This window comes from Pteropus medius, unplaced genomic scaffold (assembly GCF_902729225.1).
Source record: "Pteropus medius unplaced genomic scaffold, Ma_sr-lr_union100, whole genome shotgun sequence".
In the NCBI taxonomy this organism is placed as follows: domain Eukaryota; kingdom Metazoa; phylum Chordata; class Mammalia; order Chiroptera; family Pteropodidae; genus Pteropus; species Pteropus medius.
The window spans coordinates 3,107,300-3,129,400 of NW_024350924.1; the positions used below are offsets into that span (position 1 = coordinate 3,107,300).

Below are 22,101 nucleotides of genomic sequence, written 5' to 3' on the forward strand. Positions count from 1 at the left end.
CAGTTTTGCTGGAATTTAGCCCAGGTAAGAGGAATCTGTACTTTTCTAGATGGAGAAATGCTGAGTGCCAAGGAGTCTTGCCAGCTGCGCCCTGAGCTAATGTATGCGTGTGTATGCGTGTGTGTCCTCTGGACCTGGGCTGGGTCTCGACCCAGCAGCCTTGAGCAAGGAAGGCTCTGAGGGTCCACTTAGCTGGCCCTGGCCCCGTGATGCCCATGAACACGGTTCTACATGCAGAGGGCACATAGGCACCTATGTCATCCTCCACCTTTGGCCCAACCCCAGGCCGGGCTCAGTCTCCCAGGGCTCCTGCTGCTCCTTGGGCCTGAATTCTCTCAAGGAGAATGTGCCTGTGAGCTGGCACTCAGGTCCCTTTCAACCCTTTGACTCCAAGTCCATGGTTTATGATGTTCTGAGTCCTGGCAGGCCTCGGCTGGTGGCCTGCACCCTTCTGGTCCTTTCCTTTTAAGAGCTGGGCCGTCAGAGTCCATCTTTGGAGTTCCCCAGAGCCCCAGATATGCCTTCACCAGTATTTTCACAGCAACCCAACCCTGCCTTCGGCCCTTATGTGGAGCCATTCCAGCCGACCTCCCCAGGGCCCTGTGGGCTAGGTTCTCCCCGATCCCTCCTGTAAAGGCTCTCAGCATTTGACTGGGAGTCTGTGGGTCTCTGCAGGCTGCCTAGGGCTGGGGGTGGGTGACAGGGTTAAATAAACTGATAAGCGAACAGGAGGCTTCCGGCTCCCTCTCACCCCTCCTTTTCTTCTCCCTCCATGAGGGGAAAGGCCCTGTCGCTCTGCCCGACTGATAAAGCAATTCAATTAACTGGCTTGGGGAGCAGGGCAGGCCAGGGAAGGATGCTGGCTCCTTGACCTGGACCTGAGGAAGAAGAGGTTGGTCCCTGACGGGAGCTGGAATGCCAAAAGGCGGTGTGAGCACCAATGGATAGGACCTTGCCTTGGCAGCCATGGGGTCTGCTCCTAGGCCCGGAGCCCCTCAAAACAAGCAGAGTCCAGAGGAAGAAGATGGAAAGGAGATTGGATGGCTCCTTCACCCCAAAGTGCCTGAGCCTCACACCAAACCCCCATGGGAAAAAGGGAGCGGTATATGGCTTTGATGATAGCCTCGCGAACTTCCCACCACCGGGGTCAGCTTCAGCTTTCACAGAGTAAGAGCCTAACTTGAGGGGCTGTAGAAAGGCAGGCACCTGACAGTCCCCATCAGTGTCACTCTGAGATCAAACTTTGCTCTCTTTTTCCTATTCTTTTGCCATAATTTTATTCCTGGTGAGGAAAACCCACTGTGGCTGACACTTTAGCATGAACTGGCTCTCAGACAGATGCTCTTTCCTGACAGCCAGAAGAAACCACCGGCGCCCAGAGGAGAAAGGTGATGAAATGATGTCATGGATGGAAAGAAGCTTGTGGAATTAGGAATTTCCAACTGTGACTGTTTCAGTTTTGCTTAAGCCGGTGGGCTATCGGGGTCTTGGAGGAATAGCGAAAGGAGAGAGCAGGCCGAGTCCCAGATGAGAGAGTTAGGCTGGGAGGGATACCCGAGGTCCTGGAATTGACAGGAAGTCCAGAATCATTTGTCACCTCAGGCCTGTCAGCCCCTATTTCTCCTCATCACCACAGCCCAGAGCTGAGGCGAGGTCGGGAGAAGAGTGTCCTAGCACCACCAGGGGGCAGCATCAACCACCCACAGTAAGCCATCACTGCAGAAGAGGCAGGGGCCTCTCCTCTTTCCTGGGTTCTGTGCTTTGGGGAGATAGTATGACCTCATACACGCAGAACTGATGGGAACAAACCCTGCAATGCCAACTGCAGCGTACTGAATCCCCCAGAAAATTCCAGAAAGGCTTAGGTAACTGGTTAGCCCAGAACTCTAGAATAAAACCTTCAGCAAGTAGTGAGGCCTTCTCTGGAGGCCCCTGGTCTGAGACTGAGCTCCCGTCTCCAGGAGCTGGTCAGTGCTCTACGTCAGGGGCACTCCCACCCAGTGCACCTTCACCCTGCCGCCTCTCCCAGTGTGGGCCCTTGTTTTCTTTGGCTGTTCCAGGGTTCCCCTCCCCCCACCTCAGCTTTCTGACCTGCCCTCCAGGCCTCCTTTTCCCCTGGAAGCTGCCCCTCCACCTCACATGTCTATCACCACTGCAGAATGAAAACACCAAGAGGACAGATATTTGTTAGTGCAAGGATGGGGGGCGGGGGTCGCTGTCTGTTTTATTCATTGATTTCTAGTGCCTGGAACGGCTTCTGGCACATAGTACAGGAACTCAAGAAATTCTTATTGAATGAACCAATGGTTTTTTTCATCTGTCCCACCCCACTCCCATCAACGTCTCCCTTTCTTGGAATGACTGAGTTTAGCCAGTCTGAAGAATGGAAAGTGAGGTAAAGATCCCAACGGAGTTTTCTAGGACGCAGCCAGATAGGACTTTAGAGCTATTCATTACAGTCAATTCTTTAATCTCCTTGCTGTGGCTCTGGGCAGTCCTGGGTCTTCTCTTGCATTACATTTAGGATATTTCTTTTTTTGCTGCAGCAAACTCAAAGCCAGCTAAAACCTGAAATGCAGACATCAGGTCCTGGGGGGAGGGGGACTGGACACCAAAGGGGTACCAGTAAAGGTGTTTCTGACTACAGTCCAGGATGGCACCTACCTCCCGTGCATGTTAGTACAGATCATCAAAGATCACCATCATTCTGGTTTTCTGACTTCATTATTGATGAGACTTTTGCTTATAAGAATCCCTTGAATTTGCACGGGGCTTTTAACCTTTCCTCAGAGCACCTCCAGGCCCTTGTCTTGTTTTCCCCAACATAGCCAGGTACTGCCTAATCTGGAAATCGCATGGTGTCCAGGATAGGTGTGTCAATCATCTTGCATTTCTGCCTTAAGTTCCCTCTTACATCATCCAGATGGACATGGAGGCTGCCTGAAGCTGTAAAAATTTGAGGATTAATTTAAAGATGTAGAAGAGGTTCTGGACTTAATAAATAAAAACAAATGAATCTGGAAATTGCTCTTGGGCTGAGGCCAGTAAAGTCGATCGGTGCCTAATGTTTCGGGCATGGCTGCTTTTCAATCACTTAGCAAACAAGTTCTCAGAGACAGGCAATGTGGGAGCTGTCAAGATGAAAAAGCAGTGGGGGCTTGGAAGAGCTCAGGGTCAGAGAGGGGGGATGAGACGTAAAAAGGGCAAAATCGAATTGCAATGAGTGAAACAGAACCAGGAAGGGGTCACAGGCAGGACGTGGGCACTTCCTATGTGCCCCCAGGTTAAAGATGAGTCTTGGCTTAGCCTGACGATCTTTCAGGGTCGTCCACCCGACACCGGTAACAGTGCCAGGATTCGATTCCTTCCACCCAGACCGTGAGCCTGCCGGGTCCCTCATTCCATTACAGGGGCTTCGGTGACTGTAACAGAGACGGTAAGCATCAAGACCACGGGCATTTGGGGCCGGGTTGAGCCTCCAAGGCGCAGGAATGGGGGCGGGGTGGTCAGGAGGCCCCAAACACCGTGTCTGGGCAGGAGCCCGCAACCTCCTCCTTACTGACACCGCCTCTCCACTCGCTTTCTTCCCCCCGCCTCCAGTCAGCCGCAATGAAACCGCAACAATGCGACCAGCTTGGCGGGCAGGGGGCGACTGGAGCAGCCAGGAGCGAGAGGAGGTTACAGGTCAGGGGTCGAGAGCGCTACGGTGTCACTCGGGCTGCAGTGGGAGGAGCCGTGGGCTCGGGGAAGGCGGAGAGCAGGGAGTGAGGTGGGAGGGGACGATGGCGGAGGCGCGCAGGGGCGGCGCGCTAGGCTGGGCGCTGGCGATGAGGGGGTTACGCGCCTTGGTTGGGCTCGGCTCCGCGGAGGAAGGCTGAGATCCGCGGCCCGGGCCCTGCAGCGAGCCGGGTCAGCCCAGCGCCGCGCCCCGCCCACCCCGCCCCGCGGAGGGCGCGCCCGGGCGAGGCGGGGCCGGGAGGAAAAAGCGCTACCGGACTGTGGCTTCCGCTAGCATCGCCCGAGAGAGACGGTGCGCCCCCTGAGCCCTAACCCACTGGCGCCGAGGTACCCCCCCTCTTAGGCCACCTCTCGCCCGCCTCCTGCAGCAAGCCAAGGCCAGCGCCCCGCCCGGAGATGGGCAGACTCGTGGATGGCGTGGTTCCCAGCGTCCCCAGATCGCAGGAGCCCGGCGCCGGGGCGCTGCGCTGAGGATCCCGCTCGGCGCAGCCCGGGAAGCCTGCAGGTGTCCTTGGCCAACCGGCCGCCGCCTGGGAGACTCCTTCAGCTGAGCCCAGAGTCCCGCTCCGTGGAGCGGCCCCGCCCCCCGGGCTCGGCGCCGCACAGGACGCCCCGTCTGAGGCCCCCCCGCCCCAGCGCGGCCCCCGCCGCGCAGCGCCCAGCCCAGCGCCGCTTCCAGCCGCCGCCGAGCCGCGGACGCAGGACCGGAGGCTTGCTCCTGCGGGCGCGCTTGTTTTCCTGCCGCTGCCTCGCCTTGCGCAGCCCCCGCCCGCCAGATCGCCGCGCTCCGCTCAGCCCCGCCCGCCATCCGTGCCCTGCACTGGATTTATGAATGGGGGGAAGAGGCCACATGCCGCCGCCGCCGCCTCGTGTTGACCTCACGGCGCCCGGGCCCGCAGAGCTCCGGCTCCCGTGAGAGCGTCGACCCGGCCCCGCAGCCGCTCGGAGGACTTGTTGCTGCCGCGCTGCGGCCGCCGCCGCTGGAAAGCCGACCGCTCCCGGGGCTCGGCGCGATCAGGGAGCCTGAGGGTGGCCCGTGTGAGTGTGAGCGCGCGCGCGCCCCGGCCTCTCGCAGTGCGCCTGGACTGTGCGTGCGCTTCCTCGTCTTTTTTGGGGGGAAAGAAAGGGGAGGGGTGTGTGTCCGGGCCGCAGGGTCTGAGTGTCCAGTCCTAGTAGGGGAGTGTGTGTGTGTGTGCTTGTCCCGGCCTCCCCGGACCCCTTGCCGGGGTCCTCAGCTCTCTTTTCCCCCTCCTGCCTCCTTCCCCTGCGCAGCCTGCCTAAACCCCAACCACCTGTGCACCCGAGAAACCCAACTCCTCCCGCTTCGCGCCCCGGGGGGAGGCAGGGGCAGGGCCAAGCCGCAGAGGGGGCCGCCGCCTCCTGCCTCCTTGTCGTCTCCTCCCCCTCCCCCGTCTGACGCTGCCTCCTTGGGAAGGGTGTTTGGAGGGCAGCGGCCGCCCCAAGCCGAAGCCCCGCAGCGCTTCTTATGATCAGCTCGGTGTGTGTCTCCTCCTACCGCGGGCGCAAGTCTGGGAACAAGCCTCCGTCCAAAACATGTCTGAAGGAGGAGATGGCCAAGGGCGAGGCGTCGGAGAAGATCATCATCAACGTGGGCGGCACGCGACATGAGACCTACCGCAGCACCCTGCGCACCCTACCGGGCACCCGCCTCGCCTGGCTGGCGGATCCCGACGGCGGGGGCCGGCCCGAGTCAGATGGCGGCGGTGCGGGCAGCAGCGGCAGCAGCGGTGGCGGCGGGGGTTGTGAGTTCTTCTTTGACCGGCACCCGGGCGTCTTTGCGTACGTGCTCAACTACTACCGCACGGGCAAGCTGCACTGCCCCGCCGACGTGTGCGGGCCGCTCTTCGAGGAGGAGCTCACCTTCTGGGGCATCGACGAGACCGACGTGGAGCCCTGCTGCTGGATGACCTACCGGCAGCACCGCGACGCCGAGGAGGCGCTGGACATCTTCGAGAGCCCGGACGGAGGCGGCGGCGGCGCGGGGCCGGGCGACGAGGCCGGCGAGGATGAGCGGGAGCTGGCCTTGCAGCGCCTGGGGCCCCACGAAGGAGGCGTGGGCCCCGGCGCCGGGGCCGGGGGATGCCGCGGCTGGCAACCCCGCATGTGGGCGCTCTTTGAGGATCCCTACTCGTCCCGGGCAGCCAGGGTGAGTGGCAGGAGCCCGGGGCTCCTCTCTGTTCTGTAAGGTGTGTGGCGGTAGTGGGTAGGGGCAGGAAGGAGCCGGGTGTAGACCGACTTACCTTTCCACTGTCTCCCTCCCAATTCCCCCTGCCTTCCATGGGCCCCCAGGAGACTCATATCCCTTCTCTTTCCTGCTCACTGCTCACTGCTCACGGGGAGATCGCATGCACTACTCGGACCTAATCCCAGCTGCCTGTTTTGCCGCATCCCCTACCAGTGAGTGCGGTGCCGTCAACTGAGCTTTTCCACCCTCTTCTTTCTGCACAGGCTGCCAGTTTTCATTCAACAGCCCCCAATCCCCCACTCATTTACAGGGCCAGAGCCCTGGAGAGCTGGAATTAGGCCTTCTGTCCTGGTCAGGCAGGGTTTGTGGGAAGAAAACTAGAGTGTGTTAAACACCCACTCTGTGGCAGGCCCTTGTGTTAGCTGCTTCCATGGGGGCTACCTCCTTTAAATCTTCCCAGCAGCTCGGCGTGCTAGGACCCGGGAGTTTTAGAGGAGATGCTGGCTTTGGCCTCTTCCACTCATAACAAGCAAGGCTGGGAGCAGATTCCAGGCCTGCTGTCCAGGTTTGGGAGAGGCCTTTTTCAGGGGGATAAGTCAAGATGCCTGCCCCATACCATGCCCCTAAGGCTTCTTGGACACCTGGGAGCCCTGGCCTCAGCTGGGGTGAAGGGAGAGTTAGACAGGAAGAGTCTGGTGTCTGGGCCCTGTCCGCTCCCACCGCCCGCGGCCAGCCACAGGCTGCCTGGTGATGAGCCCAGATTTGTTGCTGCTGCTTTTCTTCCTGCTGCAGCACAGCTTGGCTTCTCAGAAAGCCCTGGTTCGGGGTACAGCTTGAAATGGGTGTCTGAGGTGGGTGGGGGGACGGCTTAGGCTAACTTAGGCAAGACCTACTCCTTTCCCACCACCCCCTCCCCAAGTCAGTCCAGTTTCCTGTAAACCCCCTTCCACCCCTGCCCTTAGGTGGAAGGGGGTGATAGGAGAGACATGGCTTGGGCAGCTAGAAAAACCCCTAAAGGATGTCTGATCTCATGGCTGGCAGCCAGAAGCCTGGCTGGGGTCTGTCTGAGAGACAGGAAGGGGCAACACAAGGGGTTGGGTCTGGGGACTGCCTCCTACCGTGGAAGCCTGTCCTGTCAACCTCCGTTGTCCCAAGTTGTCATGTTAGTGAATCTCAGAGCCCAGCCTCCCTCCTGTGATGGACCTCAACCTGATTTTGGAAAGAAAAGTTGCATTGACCCTCCCCCCCTGCGGGGAGTGGGGAAGGCAGGAAAATGGGGAACGGGGCCGCAGGGAAGCCAGGTGGGTGTAACTGCTAGAGCAGGGCAGGTGGATCTTCTGCCTAGAAGAGAAGAGCAGAGGTCTCAGTGGCTGTGGCATGCCAGGCTGGGTCTGCAGGTGTCCCAGGGCAGCCACGGTAGGTAGGGATCTTCTTTAGGACTGAGAGTCATCTGCATCCCAAGACCAGCCTAGAAGGTGAGGGCACAGTCATGCCCCAGTTTGGGTCTGCTGTGTGTTCCATCGGCCTCTCATGCAGTTCCCTGACCCTGCTGGTGTCAGCTCTTGGCTGTGTGCACTAGTGGGGAGACGAGTACAGATAATTCGGGCTCTTTCAAAGTGGGGGGTAGAGGGGAGTCAGATTTAGCTTGACAGAGAAAGGTAAAGGGGACAAGCCAGAAAGGCAGGAATTAGGTAAAGTGGTTAGGGAGCCAGGCCCCATTTCTGAGCATTCTGAGGTCTCTGGGGGACATATCACCTTCTCAGTTTCTTCCCTCTTGGATTCCAAGGGGACATGCCATCACTGGGTTTCTCTTTAGCTCACTGAGAAGTGGCCCAGCCAGGGGGCTTTGCGTAAGCTCGGAGCTTGGTCAGCCCCTTGAAGTCCTCCCAGAGCCCGCGATCCTTCGCCCTTTTGGTGCGGAGTCACGTCAGCCAGGGTGCTCCAGTTGAGGTTGGAAGTTTGGGGCCAGGCAGAGTTAATCCTGACCCTTGGAGCAAGGCAGAAACCAGAGACGTTAAGTGTTTTGTCAAAGCTGGTTGTTGAGATGGCTGTGCACAGCTATATGGGGCTTTGGTGGCAGTCATGCCCAAGAGGACATGTCTTCTGCCAAGGAGCACAGGCAAAGGCAAGCCTTCAGCTGTTCCTGGGACACAGGTGGAAATACATAATTTTTAAAGATTAATTAGTAACAACGCTATTTATTGAATACTCCATGCAGGTACTTTACACTAATCTCTAATCCTCCCAATAAATTTACAGCCGAGGTATCAACCCCATTTAATAGATTAGGCTGTGAGAGAGAGGGTAAACAGCTGAGATCACACAGTGGCGAGCTGTGAATCAAAGCCCCGACTCTCAAGCCCCCCAAGCCCCCGTTCCTCCCATGACGACACGTTCCTTCCACTAAAGGAGGCTGTTTTCTGGGTGGAGAAGTGGCTCCTTTCTCCCTGTGGCCTGGGAGGTGTTCTGAGGGTCGGTACCTCCTGTGGACGACATCGGAAAATCCAGGGACAGATGGTGACACCAGAAGCAACACCTACTGTTGTACCCCTCCAGGCCTGAGGTTCTGAGGTGCAGGGGTTCTGGGGCTATGCCCTCATGACTGTGTCCCCTGGGTCTCTGTGCACAGCTTCCCTGGAAGGGACCTGCAATATAACCCCGGTGGGCTTTGGGCCCTCGCTTAGGGCCAGCAGGGCCAGGGACCAGCACGCTGCCCCAGGCGTCTCTTCACACACAGCATCTGGTTTGAGTAAGTGCGTTATGACAGGAACAAACCAGATACAAAACAGGAACAAAACAGAGAGTGGCCTGAGCTGATTGTGGGAGCCTGTTGCCTAGCTACCGGCCTGGCCTGGCCCGCGGAGCCTTTTAGTTCAGGCCGGGGGTGATCACCCCTGCTCCCTTCGCTGTGGCCTGACCTGGGAGCAGGCACAAGGGGCAGGTTGATCCCGTCCCAGGCAGAGCGAGGGATCAGCAACAGTCAGGGTGGCTTCTCACACTGAGGGGGACCAGTGGCAGTTTTGGCAGCACCCACAGCTCTAGAATCGGGCCTTCCTCCTTTTCTGAGGGTGGACATAGGCTTGATAAATGGCACCCCAGGACACTCCTCTTTCTCACCCCTAGTCTGCAGAGGTCCCAGGAGCTGGGCTGGCTTTAGCTCAGTTATCAGCCCTTGTAAGGATGATAGTCCTTCTCCTTTGGCTAAGTCAGTAATACCCGGATTGAGTTTTCCCATGATGTTTCCCTTCTAAGTAGAGAATGTGACACGCAGGATCCCTGCTACCCCAGGAAGGCAGCTGGAGCTGGGTTTTCACACTGATCGAGCATCTGCCGGGTGTTAGTTGTTGCTACCTCTGCTTTCTTCTGATATCTCATCTGGCCCATGGGAGGCAGGGGTTGCTAACCTCAGTTTACAGAGGAGGAAACCGAGGCCCAGAGGGGCTTGCTCAAAGTCCGACAGCTGGTGGGAGAACGAGGATCCAGGCCCAGGTCTCGCGGATCCACGTCTGTACTCATACCTCTGCCTCAGCAGCCTGCTGTGGCTTCTGCCTAGAGAAGGCCTCTGACTTAGGGAGGCTCAGAGGGGACCCCTGTGCTTTCCTCCTGTCCCTTCCCTCTCTTCTCCCTCGAAATTAGAGCTCCTGTCCCTTGCTCCCCAGAATGGCTCACATCAGAGCTTGCTCTCTCTTTTTCTGTTGCTCACTGTGGGACTTTCATAAGACGAAAAGAGACTGGGCCCCCACAGAGGAATAAAACCGAGGCCTTCTAGGCAGGAAATGCAGAGCTCAGTTCTCTTGCCCCTTCTGCAGGTTCCTGGCTTCTCAATCAGGCGTTGCCTGGGACCAGCTGGTTGGTGGGCGTGATAGGCTTCAGAATGAGGGCAGGACTCACTGGTCCCATGCCTTTTGGGCTAGGGAGAGCCCGGGAGCCCAGCCCAGGTCAAGGTGCCCTGCCTTCCCCAGCCCCCCCATGAAGGCAATGCCAACATGCCTCAGGGAGCAAGAGAGGTGTCAGGCCAAGGGACGCAGGCCTCCCCCTAACCTGCCTACCCTGAGGCAGCCTCCGTCTCCTCTTGGTTGGTTTGTGTTTTTCTTTCTGGATCTAACAGACCAACGTTTGCCTCTCAACACCTTGTCTCTGGATGATGAGGTGTTTCCATTTGTCACCATTTGGGGTCGGATGTACAGTGGGGGAGGGGATAAAATAAAAGGGCTGTTTTGGAGAGTTGGGGGAAGAGCAGGCAGGAATAGTCAGGCAGCTGGGCCTCGGGAATGCGGAGCCCTCGGGCCCCTCGCCTCCACCATGGACAGTGTCAGCTCGGGATGCCAGGCACCAGAACACTCATGCCAGCCTTACTCTGGGGCAGCCCGCCTGCCACAACCTCTGCCCAGCTCCTTGATGGATTTTTGTTTTTAGACTGGTCTCTGGCGGGGGTCTCCATCAGGCTGTAGGCCTGGCGCACCCCAGAGAACCACAGAGTCTGACAGCCTAGGCGCCTGGAAGTGTTCCTGGGCACACCTTTGTCACCTCGAGCTGCAGTTAATGGGACTGACTGTTTGTCCTCGCGATAGGCTCCCCAGGACCAGGAGGGGGACCAGGCAGTCACGTTGGCTCTAGTCATTCAGAAAACATTTATTGAGCGTTTAGTACATGAGAGACACCGCCTGGACTCTACAAACCTAAAGATGAGTCGGAGGTGCTGCCTTTTCCTGAAGAGAGCCTGGTCAGGTACAGTAGATGGCAGTCGAGGGAAATTAGGTGATAAGAAATAGTAGTGATGATACAAGATGGATCAGGAGAGGTGCCGCCGTAGTCTTGAAAAATAAAGTTCACTAGGAGGTTAAGAGGGTAAGCGGTAAGTCTCACCACTGTGGAGTGGGCGTTGGGGCCGTGTGTCAGGAGGCTTCCACGGGGAAATAGGAGGTAAGCTGGACAGGCCCTGCGGGATAATGACTGGGCGCCCTTAAATAAATTTTAGAAGGAGGCCGGTTATAAATAAATATGTTTTCAATGTAGATAGTGCTTACCCATGTAGAGTTAGGGAAAAAGGGAACTTCCTGGCCAGGGGACCAGCCCGAGCAGAGATGGGACAGCATGGGACACAGATGGGCAATATTTGGCTGGATAAGTTCTTGGCCAGTGATCTGGGCGGGACCGAATTCCGTCTGGGGCTGGGACTCATTGGCTCCAGGCAGCCCAGAGGCCTTTAGAGGCCCCAAGTCCTGGCTTGGCAGGGGGTGGGATTAGGTAGAGGCTGGCTCTGGACACTGGAACCAGAGAGTTCTGGCTCAGGGTCAAGTTCTGCTCCTGGGGGAGTGTAGAGGAGAGAAGAGCTGGGGTCCCTTGGCGGGGACCTGGGTCTCATAGGCGGGCCTACGCCCAGGAGCCTAGGAACAGCTCAGAGGTGCCTTGCCTAGCAGGCTTCCTCTCCTTTCCTGCCTCTGAGCCCCCAGGGCTGCCTGCTCCCTTCCCAGCACGGCCTGGACACGAGGCTCTCGCTTCCCTGGAAGGCTCAGCTCCTCATCTCATCCCCACAGATCTTCCTCTGCAAGTGTCTTTGGCTGTGTTCTCAATTTTCTCTTCTCCTACACTTCATCCTTAATATAGGTTTTTGGGCATGAATCTTATGTTTATCTGTCCATCTGTCTCCTTGGCCCTTCCTCCTTGGGCTCCCCTCCCCTGCCCCCGCTGGTTGTATTCAGTTCCCAGTGGCGGGTGTCTGTCACCTCCCAACCACCCCCTGACCCAGCCTGTGCCAGATTCCTGAGACACTCTAGGTTCTGTGCTGAGTTTTACAAATATCATGTATTCTAATCCTCAAAACAGTCCTATAGGGTAAGTACCGTTCCCATCCCCTCAATACACCGCGCACGCCGTAGCCTCAGGGCCTTTGCATTGCCTGTTACCGCTGCCTCCGTAGCTCTTCTGGATCTTCACATAATGCTCCTTCGGTCTCTGCTTAGATGTCACCTTGGCCTTGAGACCTTGCCTGACCACACTCTTTGAAAGAGCTCCCTCATGCTCACACTCTTCACCCGCCTTTTCCCTTCATTTTTCTTCCTAACGCTTATACCATCTGACATATATTTTATTTCTTTGTCGACGGTCTCTCCAGTAGAATGTAAGGTCTAAGGGGCAGGAGTGTTTGTTTTGTCTCCCGCTGGTCCCCAGCACCCAGACAGAACAGTGGCTGGCACATAGTAGGTACTCAACTTTCCATTTTTAGGAACAAAGATCCCGAGGCTCAGAGAGGTTAAGAAACTCAGCCAAGGTCTCTCAGGCAGTAAGTAATGGAGCCCGACTTGCACCTGGGAGTGTGTGGCTTTATATTTCCATCAAGGACAGTCCTAGGATGTGCTTGGTGAAGGAGGCTGGTTACAGGGCTGGCCCACTAGCTGAAACACCTGTGTCTCTGGGGGCAGGTACAGCCAACAGGATACAGCCAGCCAATGTGAGGCGCCCATGGAGAAGCCCTCCTGCACGGAGGCTGAGCACCTCCTGTCCCGGGTGGTGAGGCCCTCGCGCACCCACCCGCTCCCAGCAGGCAGGAGAGGAGCTGCAGCTGGCCCAGCCAGTTCACAGGAGCGGTTTTCCACCTGGGCGGTTTTGACTTCCGGCAGAATCCATGCCCCGTGTCCTCAGGCAGTGGGATGAACTGACAGCTTCGGCTGTGGGAACCAGGGCAAGTCACTTCTCCCTAGGCCTTAGTTTCTTATCTGTAAAACAGCAGAAAGCGAGTTGAACTGGGTGACCTTTTGAGTCCCTTTCACTTCTAAAAAACGAGAATTTTGTGATGTTTTTGGCCCCAGGTCGACTCATCTTCAGAAGGTGCGCACAGGGTCCTGGCGGTGCCCCCGCCTCCTTGGCTCTGTCACCATTTATTGAGCACTTGCTGTGTGCCAGGCACTCGCCACACCAAAGCTCATTCAACCCCACGGTAGCATTACTGGGTGGGTGGTAGTGCCGGTCCCACCTTGTAGAGAGGGAACATGCACAAAGTGCACATTTACCTGGTCGAGGGGCAGGCTCAGGGCGAGCACCCCAGTCAGTCTGACCCCGGGGCTGCTTAGCTGTCCTTCACCCTTCATCTGGGCTCCCCTAGGGGCCCAGCAGTCCTGATTGGTGGGGGCCGGTGGTAAGGAGGCTCCAATGACCCTGCCAACTGTGCGGGATGGTCCGGTGCAGGCAGAGCAGGAGGCTCGAGCACATGAAGCCTTAGCCTTGACCTCTGACTACGGTGGTGTTGCTGCCGCCTCCTCCTCCCTAGGCCCTTTTTTTTCTTTTTCTTTTTTCTTTGTTTTGGTCCCAGGAAGCCCCCCAATCAAGAGTGTGAGAAAGAAAGCAGTGTTGCTGCCTCCGGAGGGGTCAGCCTGGTGAAAGGCCCTCATCATAAGCAGGGCCACCACTTACAAAATAATTCTCTTTGGAGAGTAACTTATGGGAGAAAGGAATCATTTGGGCCCTGAAGGGGATCTGGAATCGCAGGACCCACCTAGGGTAATGTGCCAGAGCCCAGGTCCCTGCCTCTGTCACAGCTCAGCCTCAGGTCTGTTTGTCTCCTCGAGAGGTGAGGGCTTTCCAGGGCCTGCCTGGCACCTGCTGCCAGCCCTGGAGAGGTTGCAGGGGAAACTGAGGCCCCACCAAGATTTCATCAAGGAAGAGTAGATTGTCCCTTCTCATCTGTTTAGAGGGCCAAGTGGGAAGAACTCTGAGGTGAGAGCCAGGACGGCTGGCCTCAGCTTGATCCTGAGCGAGCCTTCTGCCCTCTCTTGTGCCCCTGTTGCCCCCGAGAAACGGGCACATGTGGCTACTCTTTTACCTGTCCTCATCTTCTGAGAGGGTAGAGATGAGGGGTAGAAAGGAAGTCAGTAGAAAGGACTGGAACAGATCTATGTTTAAAAAAAAAGCAAGAACGAGTGAACACTGCAGGAATTCAGGGGCTCGTTCTCCAGTGCAGGAGGGGGTGCTTTGCACCCACTGGGCTTGCCGTAGAGGACCCATAGCCCTTAGACAGGCTCCTTGGCCCTTTGGGTGAGAACGGCCCGGGCCACACGGTCCTCCCGCCCCTTCCCCCTCTCTGTGCCCTCTGCTCAGCCCCTTGGCGGCTCTTCCTGAACTTGTTTTTCCAAGTCGCTCATTAACTTTGAGCTCTGCTCCCAGATGGGCCAAGTCTCCTGGCTAGCTTTTCCTTGGAGAGAGCAAGCTTTTGCTTCCCATGCTTCCTGACAGAGCTAGGATGTGCTGTCCCCACCCATTACCCCACCCCCCTCTGCTTCTGGGGGGAGGGGTGACACCAGGACTCTGGACTCGCAGTGTCACCATGGTCACTGGACAGGTGCCTCCACCAGCAAATCTCCGGATAGCCACGGACAGCCCATAGGCTAGAGCCATCTGCCTCATGCCTACATCAGCCTGTATTGCCTTGACAGCCTGTTTCTCAGAGAAAGAAAAACGAGGCGAGAAAAGGAACTTGAAATTTACCTTCATGGAGAAGAAGCAGGCAAAGGAGGAGAAACTCCGGGCAAAGTTCTAAGGGGGGAAAGTATGTCTGGTCTGCTACTCTTCTTCTTCCATGTTCTCTCTGATTAGCTCCTTCAAGTTCAAGTGTAAATAAGATATCTTAGTGTGTGACGGATGTCTGTCCTAAGCCACAGGGTGAAATAGTAGTCATCAGGCAGCTGGTTGGGAGCAGTATGGACAATTCAGAGAAGACTTTCCCAGGCCTCTGAATTGACCCTGCCCTGGAGGTGGTGAAAACTGGTGTGAAGAGAAGATACAGCCTCCGAAGTTAAAGCAGTGCTGAGGTCAAATCTGTTTCCAACCCTCCTAGGCTGTGTGACCTTAGGCAGGTATACAACCTCTCTGATCCTCCATTCCTCCTTTGTAAAATGGTACAGTGAGGCCTACCTCACAGAGTCACTGGGAGGACTGAAGGCACTCACATACACAGAGTGTCCAGCTGTGCCAGGCACAGAATAGACAGCTGGCGAATGTTCATTCCCAAAGTTCCCTCCTCAGACTTGCTCCTGCTCCAGAAGCCCTGGAGGTGCTGCTTTTTGCTGCATTTTCCCAGCTCTCTGTATGCCCCATTGTTGTTGTGCGGTACTAAGAATAAGACGTGCTCCTCCCCTCCCAGCGCAGGAGGAAAGCATCTCTGAGAGACATCGTTAGACGGGTGGAGCAGGCATGGGCGTTGCCAAGTGGTCGTGGGGCCACGATCCTCCCTCACCTATCTATTTAGGCTCAGCCTTCTGCTCAGGAAGGAAGCGCGCCCCCAACCCATCAAGCAGGACAGGCAGCAGGACAGGCAGCAGCATGGGGCAGGGACCCCAGCAACGGGTACCCTGACAGTGGTGAATGGTATCACATGAATAACAGATGAAGTCTCCGTAATTGGTGTTATTACACATGCATTTCATCTCCATTCATAATGATCGGACACTTAAACCCAGCCGTTTCTCTGCCAAGCGCCGCTGTCATCATTCTAGCCGAGATCCCAGCAGCTGTCTGGACCGGCCGCCGCCACATTCCGATCCTAAGGAGTGCACTTTATTTTTCTTTGGAGCTCAGTGTCACAGGCAATGTCACTTTTTGGGAAAGGGAGGGGTGGTTATTCTGGGCAGACCACCCCGTCTCCTGCCATGGAGCACGTCGTCTTCCTTCAGGCACTGTTCACTGGGTGGTCGGCTGGGACATCCTAAGGTGAGGGGCAAGGACGAGGGGTATGGACTTGGGGCTGGAGGAGGTGGGTCATGGCTGGAGCTTAACAGGCTCAGCTGGAAGAAAGAGGTCCAGGGTCATTCCCTCCAGCCCCTGCCTCGGGGTGTATCTCTCTCAATACGGTGGACCTCAAAATTTAGTGTGTATCGTAATTACCTGGAAAGTTTGTTAAAACAGATTGCAGGGCCCTCCCAGCAGCATTTCGCATTCAGGAGGTTTGGATGGGGCCCAAGAATTTGTATTTCTAACTAGTTCCCGGAGGATGCTCTCTGCTGGTGGTCCGGGGCCTCACTGTAAGGACACCACCTTAAAGCCTGCTTACTCCCAGCGTGGTCTGTGGACAAGCAGCCGGACCTGACAGCTTGTTAGCAATGCAGAATCACAGGTCCTACCCTCGACCTCCTGAGTCAGAATGGCATTCTTTGACAAGATTCCCCAGTGATTTATACACCCGTGACAGTTTGCGAAGCCTTTTAAAGCATGGCTGGGTTAGAGATGAGCAGAGCTAGGCAGTCAGCAGGGCTGGACAGCTATAGTTCAGTTGCTTCCAGCTAAGAGCGGCCTCTAACTTCCATGCACCGTGACAAAGATTGGGAAGTATTGCCTTAAAGCACCCAAGGAGATGGATAAAGACCTTGTGAGGAGGGAATTCTAGCCCCTGACCAGGTACTTTAATTCTACCTGTCACCATTAAACTGACTGCCTGGTGACCCATGCCCCCACCCTCTACAAGTAGAGGTCCCCGTCCCCTCCGGGCCCACCCACCCCAGTCTGACAGCCCCCACTCTCCACCCACAGGTGGTGGCCTTCGCCTCTCTCTTCTTCATCCTGGTGTCTATCACCACCTTCTGCCTGGAGACCCACGAGGCCTTCAACATCGACCGCAACGTGACAGAGGTCCACCGAGTGGGGAACACCACCAGCGTACGCTTCCGGCGGGAGGTGGAGACGGAGCCCATCCTGACCTACATAGAGGGTGTCTGCGTACTCTGGTTCACGCTGGAGTTCCTGGTGCGCATCGCGTGCTGCCCGGACACGCTGGACTTCGTCAAGAACCTGCTCAACATCATCGACTTCGTGGCCATCCTGCCCTTCTACCTGGAGGTCGGGCTGAGCGGGCTGTCGTCCAAGGCGGCTCGCGACGTGCTGGGCTTCCTGCGCGTCGTGCGCTTCGTGCGCATCCTGCGCATCTTCAAGCTCACGCGGCACTTCGTGGGGCTGCGCGTGCTGGGCCACACCCTGCGCGCCAGCACCAACGAGTTCCTGCTGCTCATCATCTTCCTGGCCCTGGGCGTGCTCATCTTCGCCACCATGATCTACTACGCTGAGCGCATTGGCGCCAGGCCCTCCGACCCACGGGGCAATGACCACACCGACTTCAAGAACATCCCCATCGGCTTCTGGTGGGCCGTGGTCACTATGACGACGCTGGGCTATGGGGACATGTACCCCAAGACGTGGTCAGGCATGCTGGTGGGGGCGCTGTGTGCACTGGCCGGCGTGCTCACCATCGCCATGCCTGTGCCCGTCATTGTCAACAACTTCGGCATGTACTACTCCCTGGCCATGGCCAAGCAGAAGCTGCCCAAGAAACGGAAGAAGCACGTGCCACGGCCCCCCCAGCTCGAGTCCCCCATGTACTGCAAGTCCGAGGAGACATCGCCCCGGGATAGCACCTACAGCGATACCAGCCCCCCTGCCCAGGAAGAGGGTGTGGTCGAGAGGAAACGAGCAGGTGAGACCTGGCTTTGGGAAGGAAAACCCCCTCTCCCCCAGTGGCCGAGGGAGTCCCCAGGTGATCCTCAACCCTTGGAATTTGGGATTGTGCTTTACTGTTCTGGGCTCCGGGCCCTTAGGACGGCAAAGCACTGAAGCCAACTCTTTCTGTCCTTCTCTGAGTGCATCCTGAACGTCGGGGTCTGTGGAGTGAATGTCCCACTGAACTTACGCTACAACAGGCATAGTACATGGGGCTGTAAATTAGAAGCCCGGGTTACTCATCCCATCTTGGCCACCCTTCTGCATGTCCCGAGGCCAGTCACTCATCCTCTCTCAGCACAGATTCCTCACCTGTAAGATTGGAGTGATATCAGTATGCCACCCCCAAGACGTTGATGAGACCCAAATGAATGACATCTAAAAACCCTCTGAGAAGTTTAAACCATGTTACAAATATCAGGCACTGTCATTAGCCGGAGAGCAGGGCAGCTGTTCTTCCAGGGTGCATCAACACATGAATCATTTCTCTCCCAACGTTCGAGTCTGCTGTCTCTTGGCCTAATAAATGTGATAACGTAACAGCAGTAGGAGGCTGCCTGCTGTTCGGCAAAGCTAGATTGAGTCCTGGGCTCCGGGTTTAATGTGGGAACTGAGAGGCAGTGGCCCAGACAGTGCTGGGAAAGAGAAAGGTGGCAGCAACTGGTGTCTGCATCCTGGAAGGGGGCCCGAGGGTCTGAACCATGCTCTTCAAGGGTAGGAAAGGCCACGCCAGGAAAACTTGCCTCTTCCTAAGTCAGGAGACAGGAAAGGAGGTTGGGAGACAGGAAAGGAGGTTGGCTTAACCCTCAGCGATGTGTAGTTAGGTCAGAGAGCGGAAACCTAACTGCTGGGTACGGGATAGGCTCTTGAGGGAGGTAAAGGATTCCAAGTATGGGGGTGCTGTTGGGTGCCAGGCCATCAGGGAGCTGGGAGTGGACCAGCACACTAAGGTAGCAGCTCCTGGCTAGGCTCTGGGGGCAAAGTGGGAGTCACCCTTCAGGTGAGGTACCTGACTTAAGACACTTACCTGTTGGTGTGTGCCCATCATACATGCTAGACCACTCATTGCCTAGGGTCATTCAGGGGCCTGGGTCTCCCAAAGACCTTGATAGAACAACACCCATCAGGCTTGCTCTGTCCCTCCAAAGTGGTACTCGCCTTCGCAGTCCCTGAATATAAATCTCTGAGCCAGGGCCTCAGAGAATTTCAGCTGTACCTGAGGCCCATTCAGAGCTCAGAGGGAGACCTAGCATCAAATACGTGAGTCCCTAGGCCAGCTCCTCAGCACACACTTACCCATGGCCCTGTAAGCCATGCCTCAGCCTGACCCTCACTGCTTGGCCATGGTTAAGGGCATTACTGGCCAATGCTGAGGCTCCTGCCTTCACACCGAGCAGCCCCCCTTCTCCAGATCCTGGGGTCCAACCTCATCTGGGCTGCTGCCTGCTGGAGCAGGGGCTTGTGGCTAAGAGCCCACAGCAGTGGGAGCTGAATCGGAGCTTCTTTCCCCCAGCCCCATTTCCCCCAAGACACAAGTGAGCCCCAAGAGAGAGGGCTCTCAATACTGTGGGTGCTCGACTCCAGCTTGGTCAGCTGGTGAACGTGAATAACTGCCTTCAGGTGGTCCAGGCAGGTAGCCGTGGAAGCCACTCTATCGGTGTAACCCCGGCAATGCTGCACCTCATCCCAATAGCCCAGGCGTTCTCTGAGGGAATGTAGACTCATCAGTGTCAGCCGGAGCCAGACCCAAGGAGGGAGCAGATTCTGCTGTCTTCCCGGGGCTGATCTCATGGGGGGCAGCCTGCAGCAGACTTGGGGAGTCTTAGGGCACCTGTGGCCCCATCTCCCAGGAAAGACTCTAGACCAAGGCTGGGAGGTAAGCCAGCATCCTGCCCCTGCCCCCAGGACCAGGCCCCCTTTCTGGCTCGGGTGATACGCTCGCTTCTTGGGTTGGGGAAGTGACACTTTAGAAGGTCTGGGATTTGACAGATCACAGGTGACCTTGTGAGGAAGGCTTGAGTAGCCCTCACGCAGCCTCCTGTCTGTCTGTCCCCTTTAGATTCCAAGCAGAACGGCGATGCCAATGCGGTGCTGTCAGATGAGGAGGAGGGAGCAGGCCTCACCCAGCCCCTGGCCTCCGCCCCGATCCCCGAGGAGCGCAGGGCCCTGCGACGCGCTGGCACTCGAGACAGAAACAAGAAGGCAGCTGCCTGCTTCCTGCTCAGCGCTGGGGACTATGCCTGTGCGGATGGTAGTGTCCGGAAAGGTATGGCTCCCCAGGCCGGGCAGGTGGGGAGCCCCCGTGGAGCTGAATCACAAACCATGAGGTCTCCTCCTCCCTTGAGGCCATGGCCCCCATCTCCTCTGCCTTGGACGCGTCCCCATTTTTAGAATGAGTACCCTGGTGTCCCAGTCCCTGGATTTTCTTACAAAGGCTTGTAGAAGGTACAAAGGGTCCCCTCCCCCACCCCCAGGTGCCACAAGGAAGACAAGCGTTGAGGGTCAGGGGACACGGGACCAGGGCCCATACCACTCCCTTCCATTTGGTCGCCTTTTCTTGCTCTGGACCCTGCTGCGACCTTCAGGCCTGGCTCCCCAGAGTGAGTCACTGCCTGCCCGTCCCTCAGCCTCCCTTAAATACAGCTAAGGCTTTCCCAAGTAAGTGGTCCCAGGAGATGCCAACAACACTCGGGAGTCAGGGTAAGAATGGGGTGCTGGCGTGCAGTCTGCAGAGAGCCTGGCACAGGACCACCTCCTCCATCCTACCTGGAGCTCCGAAGGGGCTGACCCATCTCCGCAAACCCCTGGAATGTGACTTCAGTAGAGCCAGAGGGTGATCGGGGGTGGGGTGGGCAACGGGGCAGTGAGATGGTTCCTCTCTGAGGTGGGTTCTGAAGGATTTGGAGGGTGCAGGGGGCAGCCCGTTGCCTGTTGTCAGGGAAGGCTGCCCAGGCCAGGGCAGAGTGGATGGTGGAGCTAGGGTTCCGGCCTGAAGAGGAGGCAGGAATGATCATGGACGGCTGGGTACCAGGGATCTCTAGGCCAGATGCTCCTTCTGCCCAGTTCCTGCTTACTTTTTTTGTCTTTCTTGCCCTGTCCTGTGACCTAACCTTCCTAAACACCTTGCGTAGTTCCACGATCAGTCCTGACTTCTCCCAAAACAAAGTTCTGCTCTCGTTCGTAGGCCACTTAGCCCAGTTTCCCCGCTACTTCCCACTGTCCCCAAACCCCAGACTAAGTAAGATAGGGGTGAGTGAGGCAGGGCCAGTGGCTGCTGCAGGAATAGCCTGTGATGCTTCTGTCACACAAAGGCTGTCCCCTGGCCCTCCCAGCCCGTGTGGCCTCCAAAGCCACCCTCCCGGGCCCTTTCTCTGGTTTGCCCAGTATCACTGTTCCCATGGGATCCCCAGGGCACCCTGACTCTACCCAACCTCTGAGAGGTGTGTGTGAGCTTTGCTGGGCACATGTCCTGTTGGGCGACGGAAGCAGGAGCTGTGATCTGGCAGCTAGAAGGAGGTGGCCCAGAGGCCCCAGCTAAAGTGCTCTAGGCAGATGTGCTCAAACTGCAAACCCTCTCCTGTGTCCCTCTGGTCACTCCTGGCCTCTGTGGGCCCCAATCCTCGTGCTCTGGAAGTGTCTTATCTCTCCCGCTCCTCGTTCCAAACATAAAGTGGCTTCTACTGTGTCCTGGTTCAGGCCCGGAGCCCTGCTCTGGCTGAGCAGGCTAAGTGGGTGGCCCAGAGTGTGGGACAGAGGAAGCCTTACCCCTCATGTAGGACTCAAGCACCCCCGCGTTCATCTCAGTGTATGAAGGGCTCGGTGGAAGTAGCGAAGTGGAAGAGGCTGTGAGGGTACGCATCAGAGGGACCATGAGCTGTGGGGAGTGGATGACCCCTGGGGACAGTTTGCACACCTGGGTGCATGGGGCCTGCGTCCCGCCACCATATCTCTCTGGGTGTCCATGGGGCCCGGCGGCTCTATTTTCAAGATGCCTCCACACTGCCTCTTGGCAACAAGCGTGTAGCTCAGCCAATTAGAGTGACCTTCGAGAAGGAACAGGTGGGTTGCTGGGAAACAGGCCCTGCTCAGCGAGCGCGGCAATTAGCATTGCCAAACTCCCAGTGCGCACTCACACTCGGCGACTTTCCCCGTGCCAGACGCCACCGCACTCACTTCTCTGCACTCGAGGCTGCATTTAGGACCAAGAGCAAGTGGCCCAGGCCTCCTCCAGCCACCGGCGCAGACCCCATCCTTAGCCCCTAGTTTCCCATGCGTCAGAGTGAGAGCTTCTTGGGAAGAAGGTGGCAGTTGTTAGTTAAGGCTTCTTAGGGTCAAGAAAGCAGAGTGCTGGCGGGGACAGCAACAGAGCAAAGGTGAGCTGGGTATGGGCCACTAGAGTCCATCCTCAGGAGCCCAAGTGACCCAGAGACCAGGGAAAGTCACGGAGGCTTTCCCGACTCGGCCAGACCCCTTCATCGAGCCCAGGGCTGCCTGCCCCGGAGGGCCCTCTGGAACATGGATGCCACGGAGCTGCTCAGGCGGGGAGAGCACCCCTCTGACCCCTGTGCCTTTTCTTCACCAAGGCTGTGAAAAGTCCCGGAGTCTAAACAACATAGCCGGAGCAGCTGGAACCAGTCTGGGGCTGTCTCCACTGGCGTCTCGATTCAGCTCGCCCTACC

General features: G+C 57.3%; 1 protein-coding gene across 2 annotated transcripts in view; it reads left to right on the forward strand.

Moving 5' to 3' along the window:
* The first annotated feature begins 3,952 nt into the window (after positions 1–3,952).
* The window catches only part of KCNC4 (potassium voltage-gated channel subfamily C member 4), a 22,782-nt gene continuing 4,633 nt past the window's right edge, over positions 3,953–22,101 (forward strand). The window contains exons 1-3 of one of the 2 annotated variants that reach the window (XM_039841142.1): positions 3,953–5,905; positions 16,463–17,399; positions 19,482–19,688. In XM_039841142.1, the coding sequence (XP_039697076.1) occupies positions 5,225–5,905; positions 16,463–17,399; positions 19,482–19,688 (1,825 nt within the window). In that variant the 5' untranslated portion in view covers positions 3,953–5,224. The remainder of the gene's footprint in view (positions 5,906–16,462; positions 17,400–19,481; positions 19,689–22,101) is intronic. The other variant, XM_039841141.1, reaches the window with a different exon arrangement.